This window comes from Chionomys nivalis, chromosome 18, assembly GCF_950005125.1.
Source record: "Chionomys nivalis chromosome 18, mChiNiv1.1, whole genome shotgun sequence".
In the NCBI taxonomy this organism is placed as follows: domain Eukaryota; kingdom Metazoa; phylum Chordata; class Mammalia; order Rodentia; family Cricetidae; genus Chionomys; species Chionomys nivalis.
The window spans coordinates 15,418,624-15,439,584 of record NC_080103.1 but is presented as its reverse complement, the minus strand read 5'-3'; the positions used below and the strand labels follow the sequence as shown (position 1 = coordinate 15,439,584).

General features: G+C 46.0%; 1 protein-coding gene across 1 annotated transcript in view; it reads left to right on the top strand.

Moving 5' to 3' along the window:
• Ptgfrn (prostaglandin F2 receptor inhibitor) overlaps window positions 1–20,961 on the top strand; it is a 67,442-nt gene that overhangs the window by 10,140 nt on the left and 36,341 nt on the right. Inside the window, exon 2 of the mRNA XM_057793666.1 lies at window positions 18,400–18,768. Within this exon, the coding sequence (XP_057649649.1) occupies window positions 18,400–18,768 (369 nt within the window). The remainder of the gene's footprint in view (window positions 1–18,399; window positions 18,769–20,961) is intronic.

Here is a 20,961-nt window from a genome sequence, read left to right as displayed (position 1 = left end):
TCTGCTTCCCTCCTCCCTCCTGCCCATGCTGGCTTCAAATGCATGGTGTCCCTCCTTCACCCTCCTAAGGCTTGCGAGCATGTGTCACCACGTCCAGCACAGCAAGAAAGGATGCAGGTATTTAGGTGTGTCTCAACACTGATACTGTTCTGCATTTGATGCCCATCCTGGAGGGGTAGGAGAGTTAAGATTCTGACAATCCCCCCGCCCCCCCCGCCATATGAGCCCTAACTGGCTTAATGTGCCCTGATGTTTCTGGGGGTTTTCCTTCTCCTTTGGTCTGAAAAGGGAAAGTTCAAGACTATTGCTGGGTGCCATCCCACTGAGGAATGCATCCTAGAAAGCTTTCATACTGATAGCATCCTGTGCCTCTGGCCTATGACTTGACTTGATGCATCTTGGCTGATGCCCAGTCCTCCCTCGCTGCTTCGAGGTACAACTAAGTCCAACAATGCTATCTCCCTTGTCTTGTGTGCTGATATTGACTAAGAGAGACCCCTTTAGGGGTGAATTCTGTGTGCTAATAGCTTGCTACTTTGCCCTACTCTAGAGGTGTTGGGGTCGACCCTGTTTTCTAAATACATTGTCTCCCAGGATGACCAGAGGCAACGCTGAACTTGGTGTTGATCCAGGGTGTTGCCTCTTAGCTTGTATGCAATGAGGAGCTACCAAAAAAAAAAAAAAAAAAAAAAAGCACTTGGCACAGCTATTCATTTTTCCATTTTCTGAAAGCTGGCACATCCAAATGTTTTTTATTTATTAGAAGACATTACAGTCTGTCATCCTTGATTGAGAAATCCATACAGTAAATCCAAGTTAAGATGATGATGCCTGACCCAGGGCTGGGTACACCACGAACACTTTGTCATATTAGTCAGTGGGCACGACTGTGGCTCTAGAAAGAACAAATGATTTGTGCCTGACTGTTAGTCTCCTGCAACCCAAGGCGTTCCTGCTTTCCCTTCAGCAGTGCCGGGGAATATTTACCATGTTCCTGACACCGTGACACATTACAAAGGAATTAAATGCAGTCCCAAGAAGAAATGGAGCCAGTGGTAACTGAGCAGGGATGGATCCTAGGTGCTTTCAAGGGTCTGAGCGAATCAGTTATTAGATGGCTGTGCCCATGGTTAAAGGGGCATAGCCGGGGCCGGGAGCTGTTACGGAACACTGTCACAGAGCAGGTGGGCCAGTGGTAGAAAAATGACCGCCGGGAGGAGATGAATGTGTCCAGCTTGGCTTCCCATTTAGGGATTAGCTGACTTAAGCCGAGAAAGTAAGAGACCTCAGGGCTGTGGATATTAAATTCTGGGAAGGGGAGTGGGTGGCGAGGATGACTGTGTGCAAAGTCACCCTGAAAGGTGTTGGCAGCATTGCCAGCGCCCACAGAGCATCCCGAGCCACGTGCACACGGCATGTGAAGTCTTCCGGGGCTTCTAGGGAGCACGCCTGTTAAATGAAGGTGATAAGTCAGGCATAAGCCTATTTTTGGCTGTTTCTTACGAGGAAAACAACTCACCAAACGATTACTGATGGTCCCCTTAGGTCGTTAAACACAGCATTTCTTTAGAGGACTATCACCCGAGGAGAGGAAGGTTGGGACGTTAGTTGGTTTTCTACGGAAACAAGGTTTATGTAGTCATGTGGCTAATTTGTCGGGCTCTCACTTTAATAACTATTTATCCCACAAACAGGTTCATCTAAAACCATCAGTATGAGTCCCAGAAAATGCAGCGTGGTGCCTGGTACAGAAGTAATTGGGGGACGTTCCTCTCTTTGGGTGTCCCTGGAGGGCCACAGAGGCAGGCAGGCTTCCTGTTCATCTAAGTGTGTAGCGGCATGAGTCTTTGTATTTCCTTATGTGCTTTGAAAGTACCTCTGGTTTATGTATATATTATCTAATACTTATGTGGTACACACACGTATACACACAGGCGCACACCATATGTGAAACTGTGGTCATGTGGTTCCCCCCCAACTCCCCGAGACAACAGGGTTTCTCTGTGGCTGTCTTGGAACTCACTCTGTAGACCAGGCTTTCCCTGAACTCACAGAGATCTGTCCTGTGGTTCTTAACAGAGGCTGTCTATGAGCTCTGTCTGTCTGTCTGTCTTTGTTTTTGTACTGGAAACTGAACCTTGGGCTTCACCCATGCTAAGAAAGCACTCTACCAGTGAGCTGTATCCTTAGCCACCACTTCCCTGCCTTCTGATTTTGAGATAGCGTTTCCTTAAGTTACCCAGAATGGCTTCTAACTCACACTGTAGCCTAGGCAGACCTGGAACTGGGATCTTCCTGCCTCAGCCTCTTGAGTAGCTGAGATCACAGACACAGCTACTTGCTGTCTTTTTGTCTGTATGCCTGCCATCTGTTTTTGTTATTACTACTGTATTTAGGAAAGAATTGCTTGTGACTTCATTTCTAAAACAAAAGATTGTAGAAGAGGAAAAATAGAGTATACTCACGGAAAAAAAGCCCAACAAGCAGACAAGATTCCCCCAGTACTATCCATGCATAGTCGTGCACACAAACACGCCACCCACGAACGCATGCACAGAGAGAAAGTGTCTATCCTTCTGGATCGTCTCTGTTCTCTTCTTGGCAGCTTGTGTGTAAGACACACCACTCTTAGATTCTCAGTATGGTCCCTTTGCTGTCTCCACCCCTTCCTCCCTTTGTGGGGTTGATGTAGCCTCTCCCATTTCACAACAGCGTCTGCTCCTCACACCCCCAAGCCTCATCCTGATGTCCACAGTGGAGAGACAAGACTTCCTTCTCCCCATGCTCATTTCCAGCACACTATGGCTGGGCTGGTCCCCACCACAGACCGGCTGCTTGTCATCACTGTTGCAGCCATCCGCCAGCTCCGAGCCACGTCTCGGGGCAGGGCAGTGAGGCTGCCGCCTGGAGCCCGTGCCACGCCTCACTGTCTGCCTCATTCAAACCCATGATTTATTATCTACCCTGTGCCAGTCATTATTCTAGAACCTGGGGCACATAAGGACATACATCGTCCCTTGACTCCTTAACTGACAGGTTTGACATCCATGGGAGAAGAGGTGGCATTTGGAGAAATGTCCAAGGATTGTTAAAGGCTGAAAGTTTAGAAACAGTTAAGGAAGTTGGGGCGCATTCTGCTACTTCAGGTAGAGATGCTTTTGCAGAAAGTAGGTGTGTAGAGAGATTTTTCTCTGGGCTACCAGCTCTCCCCCCCCAAAAAATGGCCCTGGAGACTTCTTATTAATTATGAAAGCTCGGTCTTAGCTTAGGCTTGTTTCTAACCAGCTCTTATAACCTAACCCATTTCTATTACTCTGTGTGCTGCCATGTGGCTCATGGCTTTTACCTGTCCTCCTGCGTGGCCTGCTTCCTTTCTATCTCCTCTGGCCTGTCTGCCTAGATTTATCTCCTCTCCTTTTCTCTCTGTCCAGAAGTCCTGCTCTCTTCTCTTCCTGCCTAGCTATTGGCCATTCGGCTCTTCCATAAACCAATCATGGTGCCACATCTTTGCATATAGCATAAAGGACTTTTCCACAACACAGGTGTGCTTCTTTGCCTGTTTGTGTCACTGCTGGGGGCACCTCTGCATTTGTCCATGCCTATCTAAAGGCTTTAGTGGCGTCTCCAGAAATGCTTTTATTAAGGCTCTGAAGCACCCAGATGTTGTTGGCTGTTACCATCTCAGAGACGAGCACTGTGACGAGGTGGGGAGTTGGTGTGGAGAACATGAGACTGGCAGGATGTAACCCATCTCAATGACATGTGTCATACTTGCTCCAGACATGTGCCCTTCACTTTCTGTGATGAGCTCAGCCAAGAGCTCGGTTGAAAATGTCTTAGTAGGGGACTCTTTCTAAAATGAATGAGATTAAGTATTCCTGTTAACCCACCTGGATGAAGAACCAAAGGTCCAAAATGCCTTTGAAATTCCGGGAACGTGTGGAGATAGGCGTGACCACAGCACCTGTATCATCAAGCTGGACTTGGATGTGGTGTTTCTGTCCCTCCGGGTCTCACTTCCAGCAGGGTGACAGACTACTTCAAGCCTGGAATGCTAATGGGTAGACTGGCCCTCTGCAGCTACTTCCTGAACTCTTCCTGGGTGGGTACTGTGGCTTCAGCAATGTGCACTTATTTGAGCTCATTAAGTCATGATATTCAGTAGGTTTTGTCTGGCCCAGAAGAGGTGGGATTTCCAAGCAGATGAAGGAATGTGGGGGAAAATATACCCTGATTTATAAGTGCTTCTTAGTTGTGTTTGTGTGTGTTCTTTTGTTTTTTTGAGACAAGTGTCCCTATGTAGCTCAGGCTAGTCCTGAAACACATTATATATCCCAGACTGGCCGTGAATTTATGATCCTCTGTCCCAACTTCCCGAGGGCTGGGATTCCAGGTGTGTCCCCTCCCACCTACTCCTGCATGTTGACTTGGAGTGAAGAAGAGAAGCTTGCCGCTGAAGTAATGGATGACTTATGGGCAGCTGTATGCTGCATGCAGCCAAGAAGAGCCAGGCAAGTGGCCCAACACAAAAATCAGAAACTAACTTAAAACAGAATAGATTTTTATTTTGAATTTATTTATTCATAATTTGGTCACATGGTTTCTGAGCTTAGGCTTTATTGAGGTCATCATTCTCTGTCCAAAAGTTGGGCATGCCTAGATGTAGGATCTTTACCGGGAAATGGCTGGAAAATGTCATATAATTGAGGAGAGATCCACACATCACCTGGAATGCTTTAGTTCCCTTTATCCTTTAATTACTTCTTTTTTTTTTCTTATATATTTATTTAGGTTTTTTGAGACAGGGTTTCTCTGTATAACAGCCTTGGCTGTCCTGGAACTCACTCTGTAGACCAGGCTAGCCTCGAACTCACAGAGATCCACCTTCCTCTGCCTCCCGAGTGCTGGGATTATTGCAGGATCCCTATGCCCACGGGTGTGCTGTGTACCCCTGTCCCGTTCATTGACCATCAGGGGTCCTATCAATTTATATGTGTCTATATGCAATCGGTGTGCAGTGAAGGGTTGTGAATGCAAGGCCTTTTCATTCCTGTCTCATTGATATAGTCTTTTCTTTAAAAGCCATGCAGACAAACGCAGACACTTTCCATTGGATTCCTTGCAGCCACACGCAGCTCTTCACGGAGCCGCATCAGGGAAGCTGGCATGGACCCCACACCACCCACACAGTACCTGGCAAAGTCTCTGAACCTTAAGAACAGGTTCTAGATCTTGCGGGGGAGGAGGGACTGGTTTTAGAAATAGTAAGGCAAAAAGATAAATATAATATGTAATCACTCATAAGTGGATTTTAGACATAAAGCAAAGAAAAACCAGCCTACAATTCACAACCAAAAGGACCCTAAGAGAGACATACATGGATCATATGTACATGGGAAGTAGAAAAAGACAAGATCTCCTGAGTAAATTGGGAGCGTGGGGATAGGCAAGAGTATAAGGGGAGGGGGAGGAAGGGAGGGGAGCAGAGAAAAATATATAGTTCAATAAAAACAAAAATAATAAAATGGGCACAGTAATACCTCCAGACATACAGTAAGACAAAAAGCTAACCAAATAGCGAATGGGGGAACCTTGCCCCAGAATCAGCTCAGGTGTCTTTCGTGCCCATTTGTGAGTTCAAGCTCGGTGCTCTCCTGTCCTCTTCAAACACACAGTGCAGAGGAGGACCAGGTGTTCACACAGAACTTGGCAGGTGAAGCTGGCCAGTTTGTACGTGGAGAGGATTGAGAATGGCTGAGTAGTGAGGGATAGGCTTGCCCGGGCCCCTGGCAGCTGTTAAATCTGCAGAATGTGCTGAACTAATCCTTGTGTGGGTAGATGGTGCTTCAGCCTTTTCTGTCTGCGGTCCATGGGCAGGGCATCATTTTAAATCATCTTGTGTTTATTGGGTTATTCTGTTTAGCCAACAGTACAGATTGCCTCGAAGTGGTTTTTTGTTTTTTGGGTTTATTTTACATCTCTCTCTCTCTTGTAAAAGTTATCATTTGGTCACATGACTTTTTGGAACCTCAGTTGCCTTATTTAGTTCTCTCCAGGGGGATTATGAAATCATGTGGGCACAGTTTGCAAACTGTAGGGAGCAGTGCCTTGTCAGGTGGTTCTGCGTCCTTAAGGGGGTGGACGTCTACTCAACTCTTGGTTAAGTTCCAGCAGGGAAGTGGAGCCACTGTGAATATTATGGGATAGGAGCTAGAGTTCACACAACTATGGAAAGAGCTAGAGTCTGAAAGGGGAGTTGGAAGGTCAGGAGCTGGTCACTGTGAGGACCACCAGAGCAGAAGGCTCCTACTACCCAAAACTCACATGAAACTCTGCCTTGTCTAACTCTAACCTGGAATTAACAGAGAGAAGAGGATTCTGGAAAATGTAGTTTGGGCTTAGTCAAGTTGACACAATCCAAACCCCACAGTTTCATAACATAGCGTTAAAGACTTACATGGCTTCGGCCTGCCACAGCCTCTCCAAGACCCCCAGAGCTGGAAGGCTGAGTTCATTTCACTCATGGTCCAGTCTGTGAGATGTGGCCTGAGAATTTGCCCTCCATCCCTGACAGTCTTCCTTACAGTGCTGTCTGTGATGCAGAAGGTAATGGTTACCCAGGCAGTGGAAGCATTGCCTGTAAAGAACCCATTAGTTCTAGTTCAGGTGGCTACAGAAAGACTCCTGACAGCCGCTTCTTTTCCCTCTGTGACCCAGGAAATGTAGTCTGAAGGCTCAGAGATTTCTAGACATAAAGGACCAAAAGAGGACTGTAGACCTGGGAACAGTTGTACAAAGTCGAGAGAGTAGGGTTTCACTCCCCGACCACCTGTATTTGTTCCTGTGGCTTTGTTAGTTACACCGCCCTTACAGCTGCCTACGGACATTTCAGCCTGCTGGACCCTCACTGGTTTTCTAATGTTTCCTTTGGGAAATGGTTTTTACTGGCTATTAGCTTCCCCTTGACTTCTCAGCACAGTCTTTGAGCACAGCCGAGAGCTTGCTGCCTCTGTTTGATCTTGATCATCCCCCTGGCTTTGACCCTCCTTTTACTTCCTTGTTTCTCTATAGAGGGAAGGACCTGGCGCAATCCACGGCTACCACATCTGCTCCGGGTACACACTCTACACAGAGCCCTTTGTTCAGGCCGCTACCCTTATCTTATCTTATTATGTTATGCATAATATAATATAGCCTTATATTATTCCATGTCTCTGTTCAGCCTTCCCATTCTTTGAAGGTCTAGTGAGAATAATGACTCTGCCCGAAGTCTCCTTCACCAATCATTGTGGACGGGAATGCTCTTGGTATTGTTGTGTTTTGTTTTAACCCCCACTGCACCTGTTAGCACTCCCCTTTATTATTCTGCATACCCCTTAAGACTCCAGGCACACCTCATGTGCTTATGGCCTAGCACAGCGGTTTCTTGCACTGTGGTTGTTTATTGGATTAATAATGGATATGTGTCTAGTGTATCTTAGTGAGAACATTGGTCATTTTTGTTGTTGTGACCCAATGCCAACAAGAAGCAATTTAGAGAGAGGAGGGGCTTTGGCTCTCAGATTCAGCTGATGGAGGTGCCAGGTGGTTCACTGGCAGGAGCGTGCATCCTGTATTCTTCACCATCTCACTACTCAATGGAACAAGAGGCAAAGAGCAGACCGGAAGTAGAGCCTGACTATACTTCCAGCTAGGCTCCACCACTTAAAGATTCCACAACCTTCCAAAAAAAAAAAAAAAAAACCACCCGCGTGTTCAAACACACGAGCATAGAGGAGGAGACATTGCGTGTTCAAACCACTGCAGTTGAGGTCTTAGCTGAACTTTCTGTTTTTTTAAAGGTCCGTTCTAGTAGAACCCGTATTTGCTTTGGGATGGCATTTTTGAAGTCCTGGCCATGTGTGACTTTATTTCACAGTCTCTGCCGGCTGTGACTTGTTTAATGTGTACATTGCAGCATTCCTGTCACTTAGGGACTGTCTCGATGAACACTGGCATGCTCCTCCATGCCAGGTCTCCCGGAGGCAGGCCGGAGGGAGACAGGATTTTCATTTGTTGAGGCAGGAACTCCAGCAGAGGCATTCACCTAAAGGTTTGTAAGTGTGTGCTTCTGTGTGCCCATGTCTAGCCCACCCGAGCGCTGGGCCGTCCTTGGAGGACTCCGTGGGCACCTGGGCTCCAGCGAGGGTGACTGCGGAGGAGCAGCGTCAGTGTCTTTGGCAACCGAAGCACCATGAGCTCCTTATTTCAGGGCTCAGCCTCACCTGCACCGCTGTCATCGCGGCCGCTGATACGCATCTTACAAATGGCTCCAATCTGAAAGCCAGATGATAAAAATTTGAGCAATAATAGGAACAGATTGCAAGAATGCTTTAGCTGGGCCACACTCTGCAGGTCTTGATTTAGAATAATGTTGATGATAACCTGAGAAATAAAATTATTTCCCGTGGCTATCAGGGGGGAGGTGGGAAGGGATCGATAAATAAAGCGTGGTCTTTATTGTCTCATCTCTCTTAGGTTGCCATAGAACTTACCGCAGCCGCACACATTGCTTATGTAGTTGTTTACCTTGAAAGCCTCGCCTGGCATTTCCTGCCTCTCCTAGCTGTTCCAGATACAGAAACCTGAAGGCATCTAATTACTTTGTTGAGTATTCGAAAGGGAGGGAAATGGTAGTCTGTTAACTGGCTGCTGCTGAGATGTCAGCCTGGGGCTTCCAGGCACCCATCTGAGATAAAGCTTGCATTACCTTTTCTGTGTGTGTGTGTTAGAGTTGGCATCACTTCCAAAACTGAAAGTGAACATATGTGTGTGGGGGGGGGGAGATGTAAAGAAACTTGAAATTAATTTTTTAAGATTTTTAAAAAATTTATTGATACGTGTATGTGTATGCAGACGTTTGTGTGGGTGCTCCGGGAGCCCAGAAGAGGGAGTTGGATGCCCTGGAACTAGAGTTACAGGTGTTTGTGAGCCACCCACTGTGCGTATTGCGAGCCAAACTTCAGTCTTGTAAGAGCGGTAACCCATGAGCCGTCCTGCCAACCCCCTTTTTAGCAAGACTCCCTTTCATTTCTTTTCATTCCTACTTATTGGAACTCTCCTCTCCTCGTCACAATGCATTTTTCTGTTGTTTTGTTGCCTGCCTGCTTCCTATTGCCATTGGGGAATGTGAAATATTTCAGAAGGGATTTCTAGCTGTTTCTCTCCTTCCCTCAGGGCAGGCAAAACCATCCCAGCTTGGGGTCCCATGATAGCTCAGCAGCAGGGGTAGGGGCGGAGAGGGGGGCAAGTACTGTATTCCTCACTCAGTTGTCCTGGCTGGTGCTCCTCCGGTCATCCATCTTCCTCCTAGTCTGTTGCAGGCTGGGAACAACTGTCTCCTGGGGTGTTCTGGGCTGGGAGTCCCCTGAACAGTACCCAGCTTAGAGCATGGCATATCAGAGACACACTGTGTGTTCTTAATCAAAGTTAATGCCCAACTGATGCTCCTGTGACTTTAGGTGGAGGTTTGGATATTTTTCAAGCCTATCACCCACCCCCACTCCTTTTGTTTTGTTTTTTATCAGAGATAGGATCTCATATAGCCCAGGTTGGCTCATGTAGCCCAGGTTGGCTTCTAATCTTTCTGTCTTCACTAGTGCTGTGATTTCCGAGACTTGCACCATTGCCCCACCGCCCCAGGCCCAGCCATTTATCTTTGTGGTTACCCTAGGAATTAAGACATAGATTATTACACATTTAACCAGCAACCATTTCAGCCACATTTACCTTCGGCTGAATTAATGCAGAAAAGTTGATATTGGCTAAGTTTTTTATTTTTTTAAATTGTGCTTGAATATGTAGAAAACGCTTAATTAAGTGTACCCTTTATTTAATTAAAATTAAAAGCAATAAACTCTGTCCATTGTTGACTCCTCTGTGTCTATTAGTGAGCTTTGAAAAAATTACTACATTTTCACTTATTTTGTATGGTGTATGTGTGAGCCCACTAGGTCCGAGATAACCTACTGAGGTCAGTCTCCGGATCTGACTCAGGGCATCAGGATCTGTGGCACGGTCTTTACTCCTGAGTTGTGAGCAGGTCCTTCCACTTCACTCCACCTCCTCCTACTACTTTGTATGCTGTGGAGCTCATATATTTTTTATTAAGTATATAGATTAAAATCCAAAGGAGGTCACTGACACTATTTGCTTGGCTTCTGTAGTACCACCCACAGAATCTCTGTCTCTCATTGCTCCTTGTGTTTTCATGGTTTCAAGATGAACCAGCTGTTTCTGGCTGAAGAACTCCATTTAGTGTTTCTTTTGGATGCCAATTGATTATCTTTTTTCCTTCTTGTGAATTGGTTGAAAGCATATTTATTTTGCTTCCACTTAAAAGTATCCCCCACACACACCTTTTTACTGCCTGTGGGACTCTAGGTTGGCAGTTACTTTTTAGGGCTGCCATTCCATGGTTATCCGAGCATCGTTTCCGGTGAGTGTCGGGTATCAGTTGTGCCATGGCTCCCTTTTCTGCCTCTCAGCACTCTCCCGCTTGTGATATAGAATGTAGCTTGCTTTTGCAGCAGAGTGTTGTTCAGTTAAATAAGAAAAATCTTAGCTACTATCTCTTATTTATTCTCTCTCACACTTTTTGGGACTCTGTTCTACACATTTGTAACCTTTTTTACTGTGCCCATATATTTCACATCCTTCTTTTTGTTTTGTTTTGCTTCCTTTTTCTTTTTCTTTTTTTCTTTTCTTTCTTTTCTTTTCTTTTTTTTTTTTTTTTTTTTTTTTGAGACAGCATTTCTGTGTTGCTCTGTCCCTTTGTAGACCAGGCTGGCCTCTGAGTGTTGGGATTAAAGGTGTGTGCCACTACCACCAGCAGCCTTTGTATATTTTTTTAATCTTTTTTACACCCTGGAGTTCAGGTGAATTTTTTTTTATATTGATTGCTTTTATGCTACCTCTAAACTGCTATCAGAACCACTTAGTGAATTCTTTAATTAGTTACTGTATTTTTTACTTCTTGAATTTAAATTTCCATTTTAATGGATCCTACTTTAGTAGGTAAGATCCTGCTTGTGGCTTCTTTAATAAGTCCTCGTTATTATCTGTGTCTGCATCAGTGTCTCCAACCCTTCGGCTCTGTCTCTAGTGTGTGCTTTTTTTTCCTTTATTTTTAGCCATTTGGTTCTGTCATCTCATTTTTTAAACTTTCCTTTATTCCTGTCTCTATTCATGCATGTGTATGTATGTTTGTGTGGGTATGCACAGGTATATGCAAGTGCCCTCAGAGGCTACAAGAAGGGGTCAGTTCTCCCAGAGTTGGTCTTACAGGTGATTATGAGCTTCCCAAAGTGGATGATCCAGGATCAGTAATGTCCTTAACTGCCAAGCCATCTCTCCAGCTCATTTTAATTTAATCTTTGTGGTAGTGGGTGTTGATCTCAGGGGCCATTCACTTACCAGGCAGGCCATCATCTCCCATCGAGCTGTATCTCCAGCCCTAACTCTAGTGACTGTCCCATAAACAGCAGTTGAACATGGAGAAGCCATTCAGTCCCCAGAGGAGCTCATGTGCTCAAGAAGATACACTTTCCCCTGGTGTACCAGCAGAGCAAGAAGCTTCCCTTGCTCCAGTGAGCAGCACGAAAGCTGTTGGTCTAGATTTCAGTATTGCTGGCTCTTGTTGCCGTTTTTTTTCCGCTTTTTTTTTTTTTTTTGATCCAAGAGCACGGACCTTCCAGGCTTATAGCTAAGAGTCAAAAGATTTGCCTACCTTGCTTTGTGGATTCAGAATTGCAGTTGTGGTGCCCTCACCCTATTAGTTGGTTTAAAAAAAAAAAAAAAACACTGCTCAACATGCTTGGTAAGCAACTTGTTGCTTGAAGTAGGGTTTTCCTCTGTTGCCCAGACTGACCTAGAATTCGCTATGCTTGGCCTCAAACTCTTGGGAATCTTGCTAATTCAGCCCTGTATGTGCTAGGCTCACACTGAAGTTTAACCCGTTGGTTTCTTTCCAACTTGTAAGCCCTTGTCCCTCTCCCCCAAATATAAAATTCATGTTTCTTTTTGTACCCTGACTTCAAAGAACATCAGTATTAAATACAACATTCAACTATGAAAATCATTTATCTTAAATTTCAAATAATGATCTTCTCCCTTTTTACTTCCCATGCTGCCTTGTAAAGTTTAGCTTTTTTATCTTATTTCAAAGCCTCTCAGCCACGTACCCTGCCCTCAGATAGGATCTGTCTTCTAAAACACCCATTGTGTGAGAGGAGAAGCCCTGGGTGATGCCGGGGCCGCTTCTTGACGGCCTCACCCCCAAGTAGAATCTTGGCTCTTCGCATTAGCTCTCTGTGTGTTCCTGAACTTGCAAGTTATTTCTTGACCCCGTGAGGTGTTCGATGCTCTGCGTTTAGACATACATTTTATGGCGTCAACGTCCTGAGAATTGGCATTATTTCTAAAGAGTAGAAGCATGGGACGTCATTCAGTGATGGTGATTCATCACTCAGGAGGCATTGATCTAGGCTGTTCCAGTTTGAAACCGACTACCGTCTCTACCAGAAACAGCACCCTACAAGGGCAGATCTGAGTTACTCACTTTTTAGATTTATGCCTACTTACCCCTCCCCCAAATATTCGAGGCAGCTCACAATGAAATACACAAGTGAAAAGACAACTTTGAAATAAGATAAAAAAGCTAAACTTTACAAGGCAGCGTGGGAAATAAAAAGGAAGGAGATAATTATTTGAAATTTAAGCTAAAAAAAAAGAAATTTAAGCTAAATGATTTTCATAGTTGAATGTTGTATTTAATACTGATGTTCTTTGAAGTCAGGGTACAAAAAGAAACATGAATTTTATATTTGGGGGAGGGGGACAAGGGCTTACAAGTTGGAATAATGACAGGTGAAGTTAGCAGTGGTTGTATTAAATGATTTTTTCCTATAGATTTAAGAAAGAACTTTGAACGAAACTGTGTACTCCAATTGCAGTGGGACCTAGAAAATGGCTCCTGAAAATGAGGCAGACTAATGGCTCATGCAGTAGTTAACTTATTCAGCGCATCAGGCAATTTATATTCTGAGGGTCAAGAAGAATCACATGAATAAAGCGTGCAATCACAAGGACAAGCCACACGTGACAAAAGAATGTCATATTATTAGTAGCAAACAACAACGAGTAATCTGAAGTAAACTCACTTCTATGTGCTAGGTGGCCAGGCTGGCCTCGGCCTCAGAGATCCGCCTGCCTCTGCCTCCCGGGTGCTGGGATTGAAAGCATGCTCTACCACCACTGCCCAGCATCAAAGACATTTTTACGTGGAGTTATGGTAACATTGTTTAGGATCAGAAATGTTTAGGACTCTTATTTGAAACACTGGTAGCACTTGGGAACTCCGAAGAAACTTGTCTTTTTCTCTTTCCCTCAGTTATCAGCTGTTACCAAAGGTTGTGACAAAAATTGGCAAATGTGGCTCTGCAGATATTCTTCTTGATTTGAGAAAAGCCATATGCTTTCCCTTTTACAAGTTATATTTATTTTTAAGTATCGTTGCCGCTATTTAACAATATTAAGGGAAATCTGTACTAAATACCAGATTGCTGCTGGCAAATTGAAATTCTGCTACCAAAATCTTGAATCTTCCGTATGCTTGGATGAGAGGACACCCTGGTTCTTGCATGCATGACATTGCTCGGGTTTATAGGTTTTCAGATTAAAATTTGCTTTCAGGCATCTGCTGCTACTGTTTCCTTTCCCAGTGGCACTGTGACAAAGTTTCCATCCAGGTCCTTGCCCAGGTTGCAACAGAATTTGAGAAAGGAGTGTGTGAGTGGGTCCCGGGAGAGGGGCATGCCTCCCTGAGGAGAAGGCAGTACTGAAGCCTCTCTGGGCAAGAGGATTGCTGGGAAGGCATGCTGCCTGGAGGAGACAGTAAAGCCGAGAGCCTGGGTACCACAGGGCATGGTGGTATTTCCAGAGAAGAAGGTAGTTTGGCTTTGTTGAACTATAAGCATTAGTGGGGAAGGATGTTGCGAGGCGGGGAGCTAGAGTGGTCGCTCGGGCCAGGTCAGGAAGAATCGTGTGTGTGTTCCATGCAGTAGATACTGACTGGATAGCTTGGGCACCAAGCTCTGCTTAGACACACAGTGCTCCTCGTGGGAGTAGAGATAGATAATAAATAAGAAGAACAGATGAGTGTACAAGATACGTTAGTGACTGCTGTTAAGTTTTGCGGTGAATAAAAATGGGAGATGCCATATTAGGGGATGGGGAAAGGCTGGTTAAAGAACCAGCAGGGTACATGACCTGAAGAGGGAGGTGTGCAAGCGCCCTGAAGTTGGGGCTGGAGAAGTGACTGTTCCTGAGTTCAGTGCTCAGCACCCATGTTAGGCAGCTCACAACTGCCCCACCCAGGGGGTTCTGGTGGGTCCATCCTCCATGGGTACTCCCCCACACACATGTGCACATATTTTTAAAAATTCATTCTTAGAAGCCCTGAAGTTAGACTGTCTGTCGCCTGTTTAAGGAAATCTTCAGAGTTAAGCACAGCTGAGTGTCACGAAGGGAGAGGAACAGAATGTAGGGCTCAGGAAACAAGGTAAGGATTTGGGGTGCGATGAGACCACTCATCTAGAGAGTTTGGCACTGAGGAAAATGTTTGTTTTTGAAAGATCGCTTTGTAGTAGGTCGAAAACCAAGAAACCAGCAAGAGAGTTATTTCAATAATGATGGTAAGAGGTAATAGCCTGGACCAGGGTAGCCACAGTATGTGTGTGTGCGGTAGGTTATTGGGAGACAGTTTTGCCATATATGATAAGCAACCATTGAAGAATTCTGGTCCATAGTACTGGAAAGATGGCCCAGTGGTTAAGAGCAATGGCTGCTCTTCCAGAGGCCCTAGGTTTGATCCCAGCACCTACATACCATCTCACCGCTGTGTAACTCTAGATCCAAGGGCTCCAGGCTCCGCCTCTTCTTCTGGCCTCCACAGACACCAGGTGAGCACACAGTGTACAGATATACAAGTCAGCAAAATACTCGTACACATTAGGTGGAAATAAGTAAGTCTGGAAAAAGAATTCTGATCCATGGGATGCCAGGTTTCGCATGTTTAATGGTAGCCATGTGCAAGAAAGCTTGGAGAACTGAGACAATGAGCTGGACCCCTTTCCAAATGTCCAGGCACCCAGGAATAAAGATAGAAACCTCCGAAGGAAGCTAGGCTTAGGCCTGAAGGCCCTGGATGCCAACATTTTACCAAGGGGTAGAAATATTTACCCATTTGGAAAATCTTTTGTGAGCCCTTCAAGGTGCCTGATATGTGGTAACCCATCCCAAACGTTATCCGAGATCCTCACCACATGCTGGGTGCTGTGAGTTCCTTGTACTGGTTCATCTGAACCTTCCCAGGACCCAGGGTGAGGGCTGGAGCAGAGTGGCGATCATGGTTCCATTGCTGTTTCTTGTTCTACATGTGCATTGTGTGTGTGTATGTGTACATATTTTTGGGTGGGAGCTTCCATGTATTCAGGTGTGCATGCATATGTGTCCATGTGAATGTGGAGGCCATAGGTATGTATTGAATGTCCTCCTCGATGGCTTTCCACATTTTGGGGGTTAAGGTCTCCCACCACATAGCTAGATGGAAGCTGACCAGCAAGCCACAGGGATTCACTTGTATCTATCCCAACCTCACCCCCCAACACAGTAGGTTACAGTTGTGCAAGCTTTTCATGTGGGCACTGGAAATCTGAACTCAGTTCCCCATGCTTGCATGGCGAATGCTTCACTGACTGAGCTGTCTCCCTTGGTACTATGGTTACCTCTCAGGAAATGCCACCATATCCTTTAGGTTCTCTTTTTGAGCCAGGGTCTTGCAATGTCAAGGAGCTGCCAACTCCTAAATTCAAGTGATTCTTAACTTCTTGACTGTGTTATAAGCATATGATACTTCATTTAATTTTACTTATTTATTTATTTAGCTTTATTGTCAGTGCTTGGAGTGGAGCCCAGCCCCTCCCTCATGTAAAGGAACTCTAGTGCTGAGCTACCTGCCACCCCAGCCCGACTTTATTTGATTTTAAGGGCATTGATGCAATTTGGGGTTCAGCAGCTTCTCTTAGTTGGAAGTTGTTTTGGGCCTGCCCCTAGCTCAGCTCGAACAGGAAGACAGTTGGCCCCCGTCTTAGGGTTGTCATTGCTGTGAAGACATCATGACAACAGCAACTCTTATAAAGAAAACATTTAATTGGGTTGTCTGGCTTACAGTTTGAGAGGTTCATTCCATTATCATGATGGGGAGCATGACGGCATGAGGTCGATGTGCTGGAGCAGGCAGCAGTAAGTCAACTGAGACACCCGGTGATATCCTGAACATGGGAAACCTCAAAGCCCCCACCCCCATGACACACTTCCTCCAACAAGGTCATAACCTCTAATAGTGCCACTCCCTATGAGATTATGGGGGGCAAATTACGTTAAACTACAAAAGTCCCCTTATGTGAACAGTGTCTCACACTGTCTGTCAATATTTCTCTTATACAGTTGCTTCTTTTTTCCTTTCCCAAAGGAAATGATAATTGATAATGCTTTTGAGGTTAGAGAAAACAAGAGTGAGGTTTTACAAAATGGCCCTCAGCTTTTTCCCCCCGACCCTGACCCAAATTTATGCTAGTTTTTCATCATCATCTGCTTCACGCATACCTATGTTTACCTAACAAAGTGCTGTATATAGCAATATTTATCCCTTACCAAGTGCATTGGACTTTAATCGCTTTTGTTCATTTAAAATGCTCTTTCTAAAAGCACACACAACCACTATAAATTCATTTTTGAATCCACTAATAGGCGGCCAGAGTTTGAGAACATGAATTACACCAGCAATAAACAAGCAGCCCCAGTGTGCTGGGTTCCTGGGAACGATGCTGCAGACCAGGTGACTTAAACAACAGTCCCCTTTCCCTACAAGCTAGAGGTCAAAGCACGGTGGCCAGAGTCTGCTCTCTGAGGTCTGGGAGGGAGGTTGGGCCTGCCTCTCCAAGCCTATGCTGGCTGGCTGCCAGTCTGTGGTGTTCTTAGTCTGGATGCATCACCTTGCTCTCTCCCTTCATCACTGTGTGCAGGATTCTCCCCGGGTGGCCAAATTAGCTCCCTTTTAAGGACGCCCGTCACATTGGCTCAGAGGCTTGCCCTATGCCATATGACCATATCACAGCTTGCCTGGTGACATCTCCTGTGACCCTATTCCCAATTAAGGCTGTGACATACTGGATTTCAGAATTCAGCATATGGATTTTGTGTGAGGCACACAGATCAACTCATAACAGATGATAGAAATCCAATAGCGACAATAGAAAGCCCCATCCTATTGAACGGATGTTACAGAGAGAACTCTTCAGCTGAAGGTTTTGTTTTATTAACTCATTGATAACCATCTTATTTTGCAACCAAGGAAGCTAAGAGAGATTTGATTCTGGTCTCCTTGTTTCATTGTTGCACCTGTTTGTAGAATGTCAAGATTGGTACAGTTAGTCATTTGGTCTAAATGGAAATTCAAAATCCAGGTCATAAACTCTACAAAATCGTGCTGAAGGGAAGTTCGTTGCAGTGAGACCTTCTAAAGGGACAGGCAGGTGCCTGTCGCTGAGGGTCCTGCCTCAGAGGTCTGTGGACCACAGGCTCCCCTGGCAGGTAATGTCAGCCGGCCGTCGGCTCTGTCTACCGTATTCCTTTCCAACCACAAGCTGCTGTATTTCTGACAGCACCAGGCGATCTCCCTCCCTCTGAGCTTCCCCATCAGCCTTCTGAATTTAGATCAGGGTGAAGAGTAGAGAGAAGGAAATGAGCCAGAAAATAGAAAATTAATACTTGGTGGAATTGTCATATTTTAAAAATAATTTATAACCAATGTCAGATAACAGGAGTTAAATCATTTTATCAGCAGGCTGCTCGAGGATTTGAGAATTGGCATCCGTCATTATAAATCAGGTCTTGGGGACGGTCTCTGGGGTGAAGGCTGGTGTGCGATGGGCAGAAACGTAAATATGTATTGCTCTGTGTCCTTTCACACCGAGCCTTTGCCTTCACTGCAGGACAATGGCATGGGAAATGCTAACGGTGGAAGACAGAGCTATCTGAGGCCATGGTTAGCCCGCTTCTCATATTTAGTCTGCCTGCCAGCCCTGGGAAACTGGTTGTGTGGAAGGCATTCATTTCAGGGTGCTACTTCCAACCTATAATTTCAGGAATGACTTAATCCTCTTCTATGGGGGTCCATTTTCTTAGAGATGCCACATTCTGCCCTTGGGCCCCTGAGTAAGAGCATCGTACAAATGTCACTTTTATACCAAGAAGGCCCTCTGTGAGTAAAGGTCCACCTTTCATTCCCTCTCGTTACAGCCATCTGTCGCGGGCGTGTGGTGAGAGTCCCTGCGGGCAGCCTGGTTCGGGTGGTGGGCACTGAGCTGGTGATCCCCTGCAACGTCAGCGACTATGATGGCCCCAGCGAGCAGAACTTTGACTGGAGCTTCTCATCCTCGGGGAGCAGCTTCGTGGAGCTCGCCAGCACCTGGGAAGTGGGCTTCCCAGCACAGCTGTACCAGGAGCGGTTGCAGCGGGGTGACATCCTGTTGAGGAGAACCGCCAACGATGCTGTGGAACTGCACATAAAGAATGTCCAGCCCTCAGACCAAGGCCACTACAAGTGCTCAACCCCGAGCACAGATGCCACCGTCCAGGGCAACTATGAGGATACAGTGCAGGTTAAAGGTACAGCTCTCACATGGTGCCGGACCTTCCTCTGCTCTTCTGCTGCTGCAGAGACACTCGGTTCCCCTCTCCGTCGCAGTGATGGTGTCTTACCTGATGATAGGCGGAGGGTGGACCAAGTGACCCCTGAGAGCCCCTTCTCCTTTGCCAGTATAATTCCGACACATCCTATGGCCAATGAATGGTAGGCACCGTGGTGTGGTCACCTGTGAGAGCCCAACTCTGAAACCAGCTTGCCTGTGCAGTCAGCTCCTGGGTCTTCCACTTGTCAGCCAAATGGCTCCTGGTTCAGTCCGTGCCTCAGCTTCCTGTGTCCAACAGAGCCTTAAAAGGTGTGGGGACAGGAAGGCTAACCTATTCCAGGCCTCTCCAACTGTACCGTTGCTAGCATTCAGCTTACAGACAAGCTGGAAGGCATGACTGTGAGGTTCAGCTTTGTGGGAGAAATTAAAACTTCAGAGTTCCTGTCTTTCTCTCTGGGACCTTCATGAGTGAATACCTGTTTGCATCAGAATTTTGTACTTGCTGTATATAGATGGTAAAACCATGTGGTTACTGCCATTTCATGAACCCAGCTGTGCAAAGTTGACATCGTAGGCATCTGGAATGTTTTCTAAGTGCTGTTGGGTTTGCGCACGCCTTCAATTATCTGAATCCAAATGAAGAAGCTAGGACAGGCTATTTTCATAATTCACACGTGAGATGGAAATACATAGGTTAATTACTTGCTTAAAATGACATAGCTCATTAGTGAATGAGCAAGAAGAAGCTATTTCAATTTGAGGCTAACAAAACGGAAAACATTCTTATTGTTATTAATTGTACATTTATTTGTGCCCTGCCTTGTTTCTGAAAGTAGTTGTATTAGGGCAGGTGTGTATATAATTACCTGGAAAGTTAGGAAATGATAATAGAAAGGAATGAGCGAATCTAGGCCCCCACCCTTTGTCATGGTTGGTAAAGACTGCTGTCGCTCAGGCTCAGCTACTGCTGTCCTTTACCAAACCACGAGGGGATGAAATGTCAGCCATGTCTGTCAAGTAGGGGCCAAAGCAGTAAGCCATCCAGTCTACCTCTTCCATTTCCCATAAAAGGAATAGAATGTTGGTGGGTATGTTAGCACCCACCTGTAAACCTAGTGCTTGGGAAGCTGAGGCAAGAGGATTGAAAGTTTGAGGCCAGCCGGGCAGAACGATATTGTGAGTCAAAGTCAGCTTGAGCTACATAGCAAGACTCCATCTGGTGGTTGGGGCATAGGGAACTCGGAAGTTCAGTGGCAGAGTGATTGCCTAGATAGTCAAGGCCTTGGATTTGACTTCTAGAATTGGGGAATGAAAAAGCCTGACTTTTTTTTTCTTTTAAGATTTCCCATAAGACCTTTTTGCCCTGAGTTAAGCAGTACCAGCTCCCCCTCCCTCAGCTCAGATACACTCTGATTTATGGTAAGAAGCAGAGGATGAGAGAACCTCCAGCCCCCCTGATATCTGCCTGTTTCTTCACTAGTCTTCGAGGCGAGAGAAGCAAGGGGAGGCTTTTCTTGGCTCAGGGGAGCAGGAGGATAGTGTGAGAGAGGCTGGCTGCCCGCCCAGGTGCAGTCTCTGGCAGGAGCTAGATGTGGTCCAGCATCTATCTGGCCTTCAGCTTCATGGACCTTGAGGTTGCTCAGTGAGGAACTGGCCTTGAGAAAGACACCGTGCTAGCTACACTCACAGACTGATGTGTGTAATGGAGGCCACGATCTTAGTTTTGTAGAAGAGATGGGCCTAAGTGAGTGTTCTTCTAAAGCAGTAACGTTCCTGGTACCTGGAATAATCCCTTTCTGAGTGTGTACCAAGGAGACGAGGACTTGTGATGTTCCTGGTGACCTTGGAAGATTTTCCCAGCCCTTGGTAGACAGCCGTCCCCCCCTCCCAACTACCTCCCCCTTACCAGATCACCAGCCCTGTCACTGTCACTTCTCCTGAACCCATCCTCTTTTTCAAGACTGGAGCAGTGGTGGCTTCTTCCCATTGGTGTTAAAAATTAGCATAGAACTTTCAGTATTTGTGGCCCCTTCCTGTCCTGTGGATCTACCCTACCCAGGACATACACCACAGGCAACCCCTGCCATCACCTCTCCCTGGAGATCTTGAGTCTTGGCAGCTCACTTGTCTCTAGATTGCAGGCTTCCTCCTTCAGCCCCATGTCCCAACC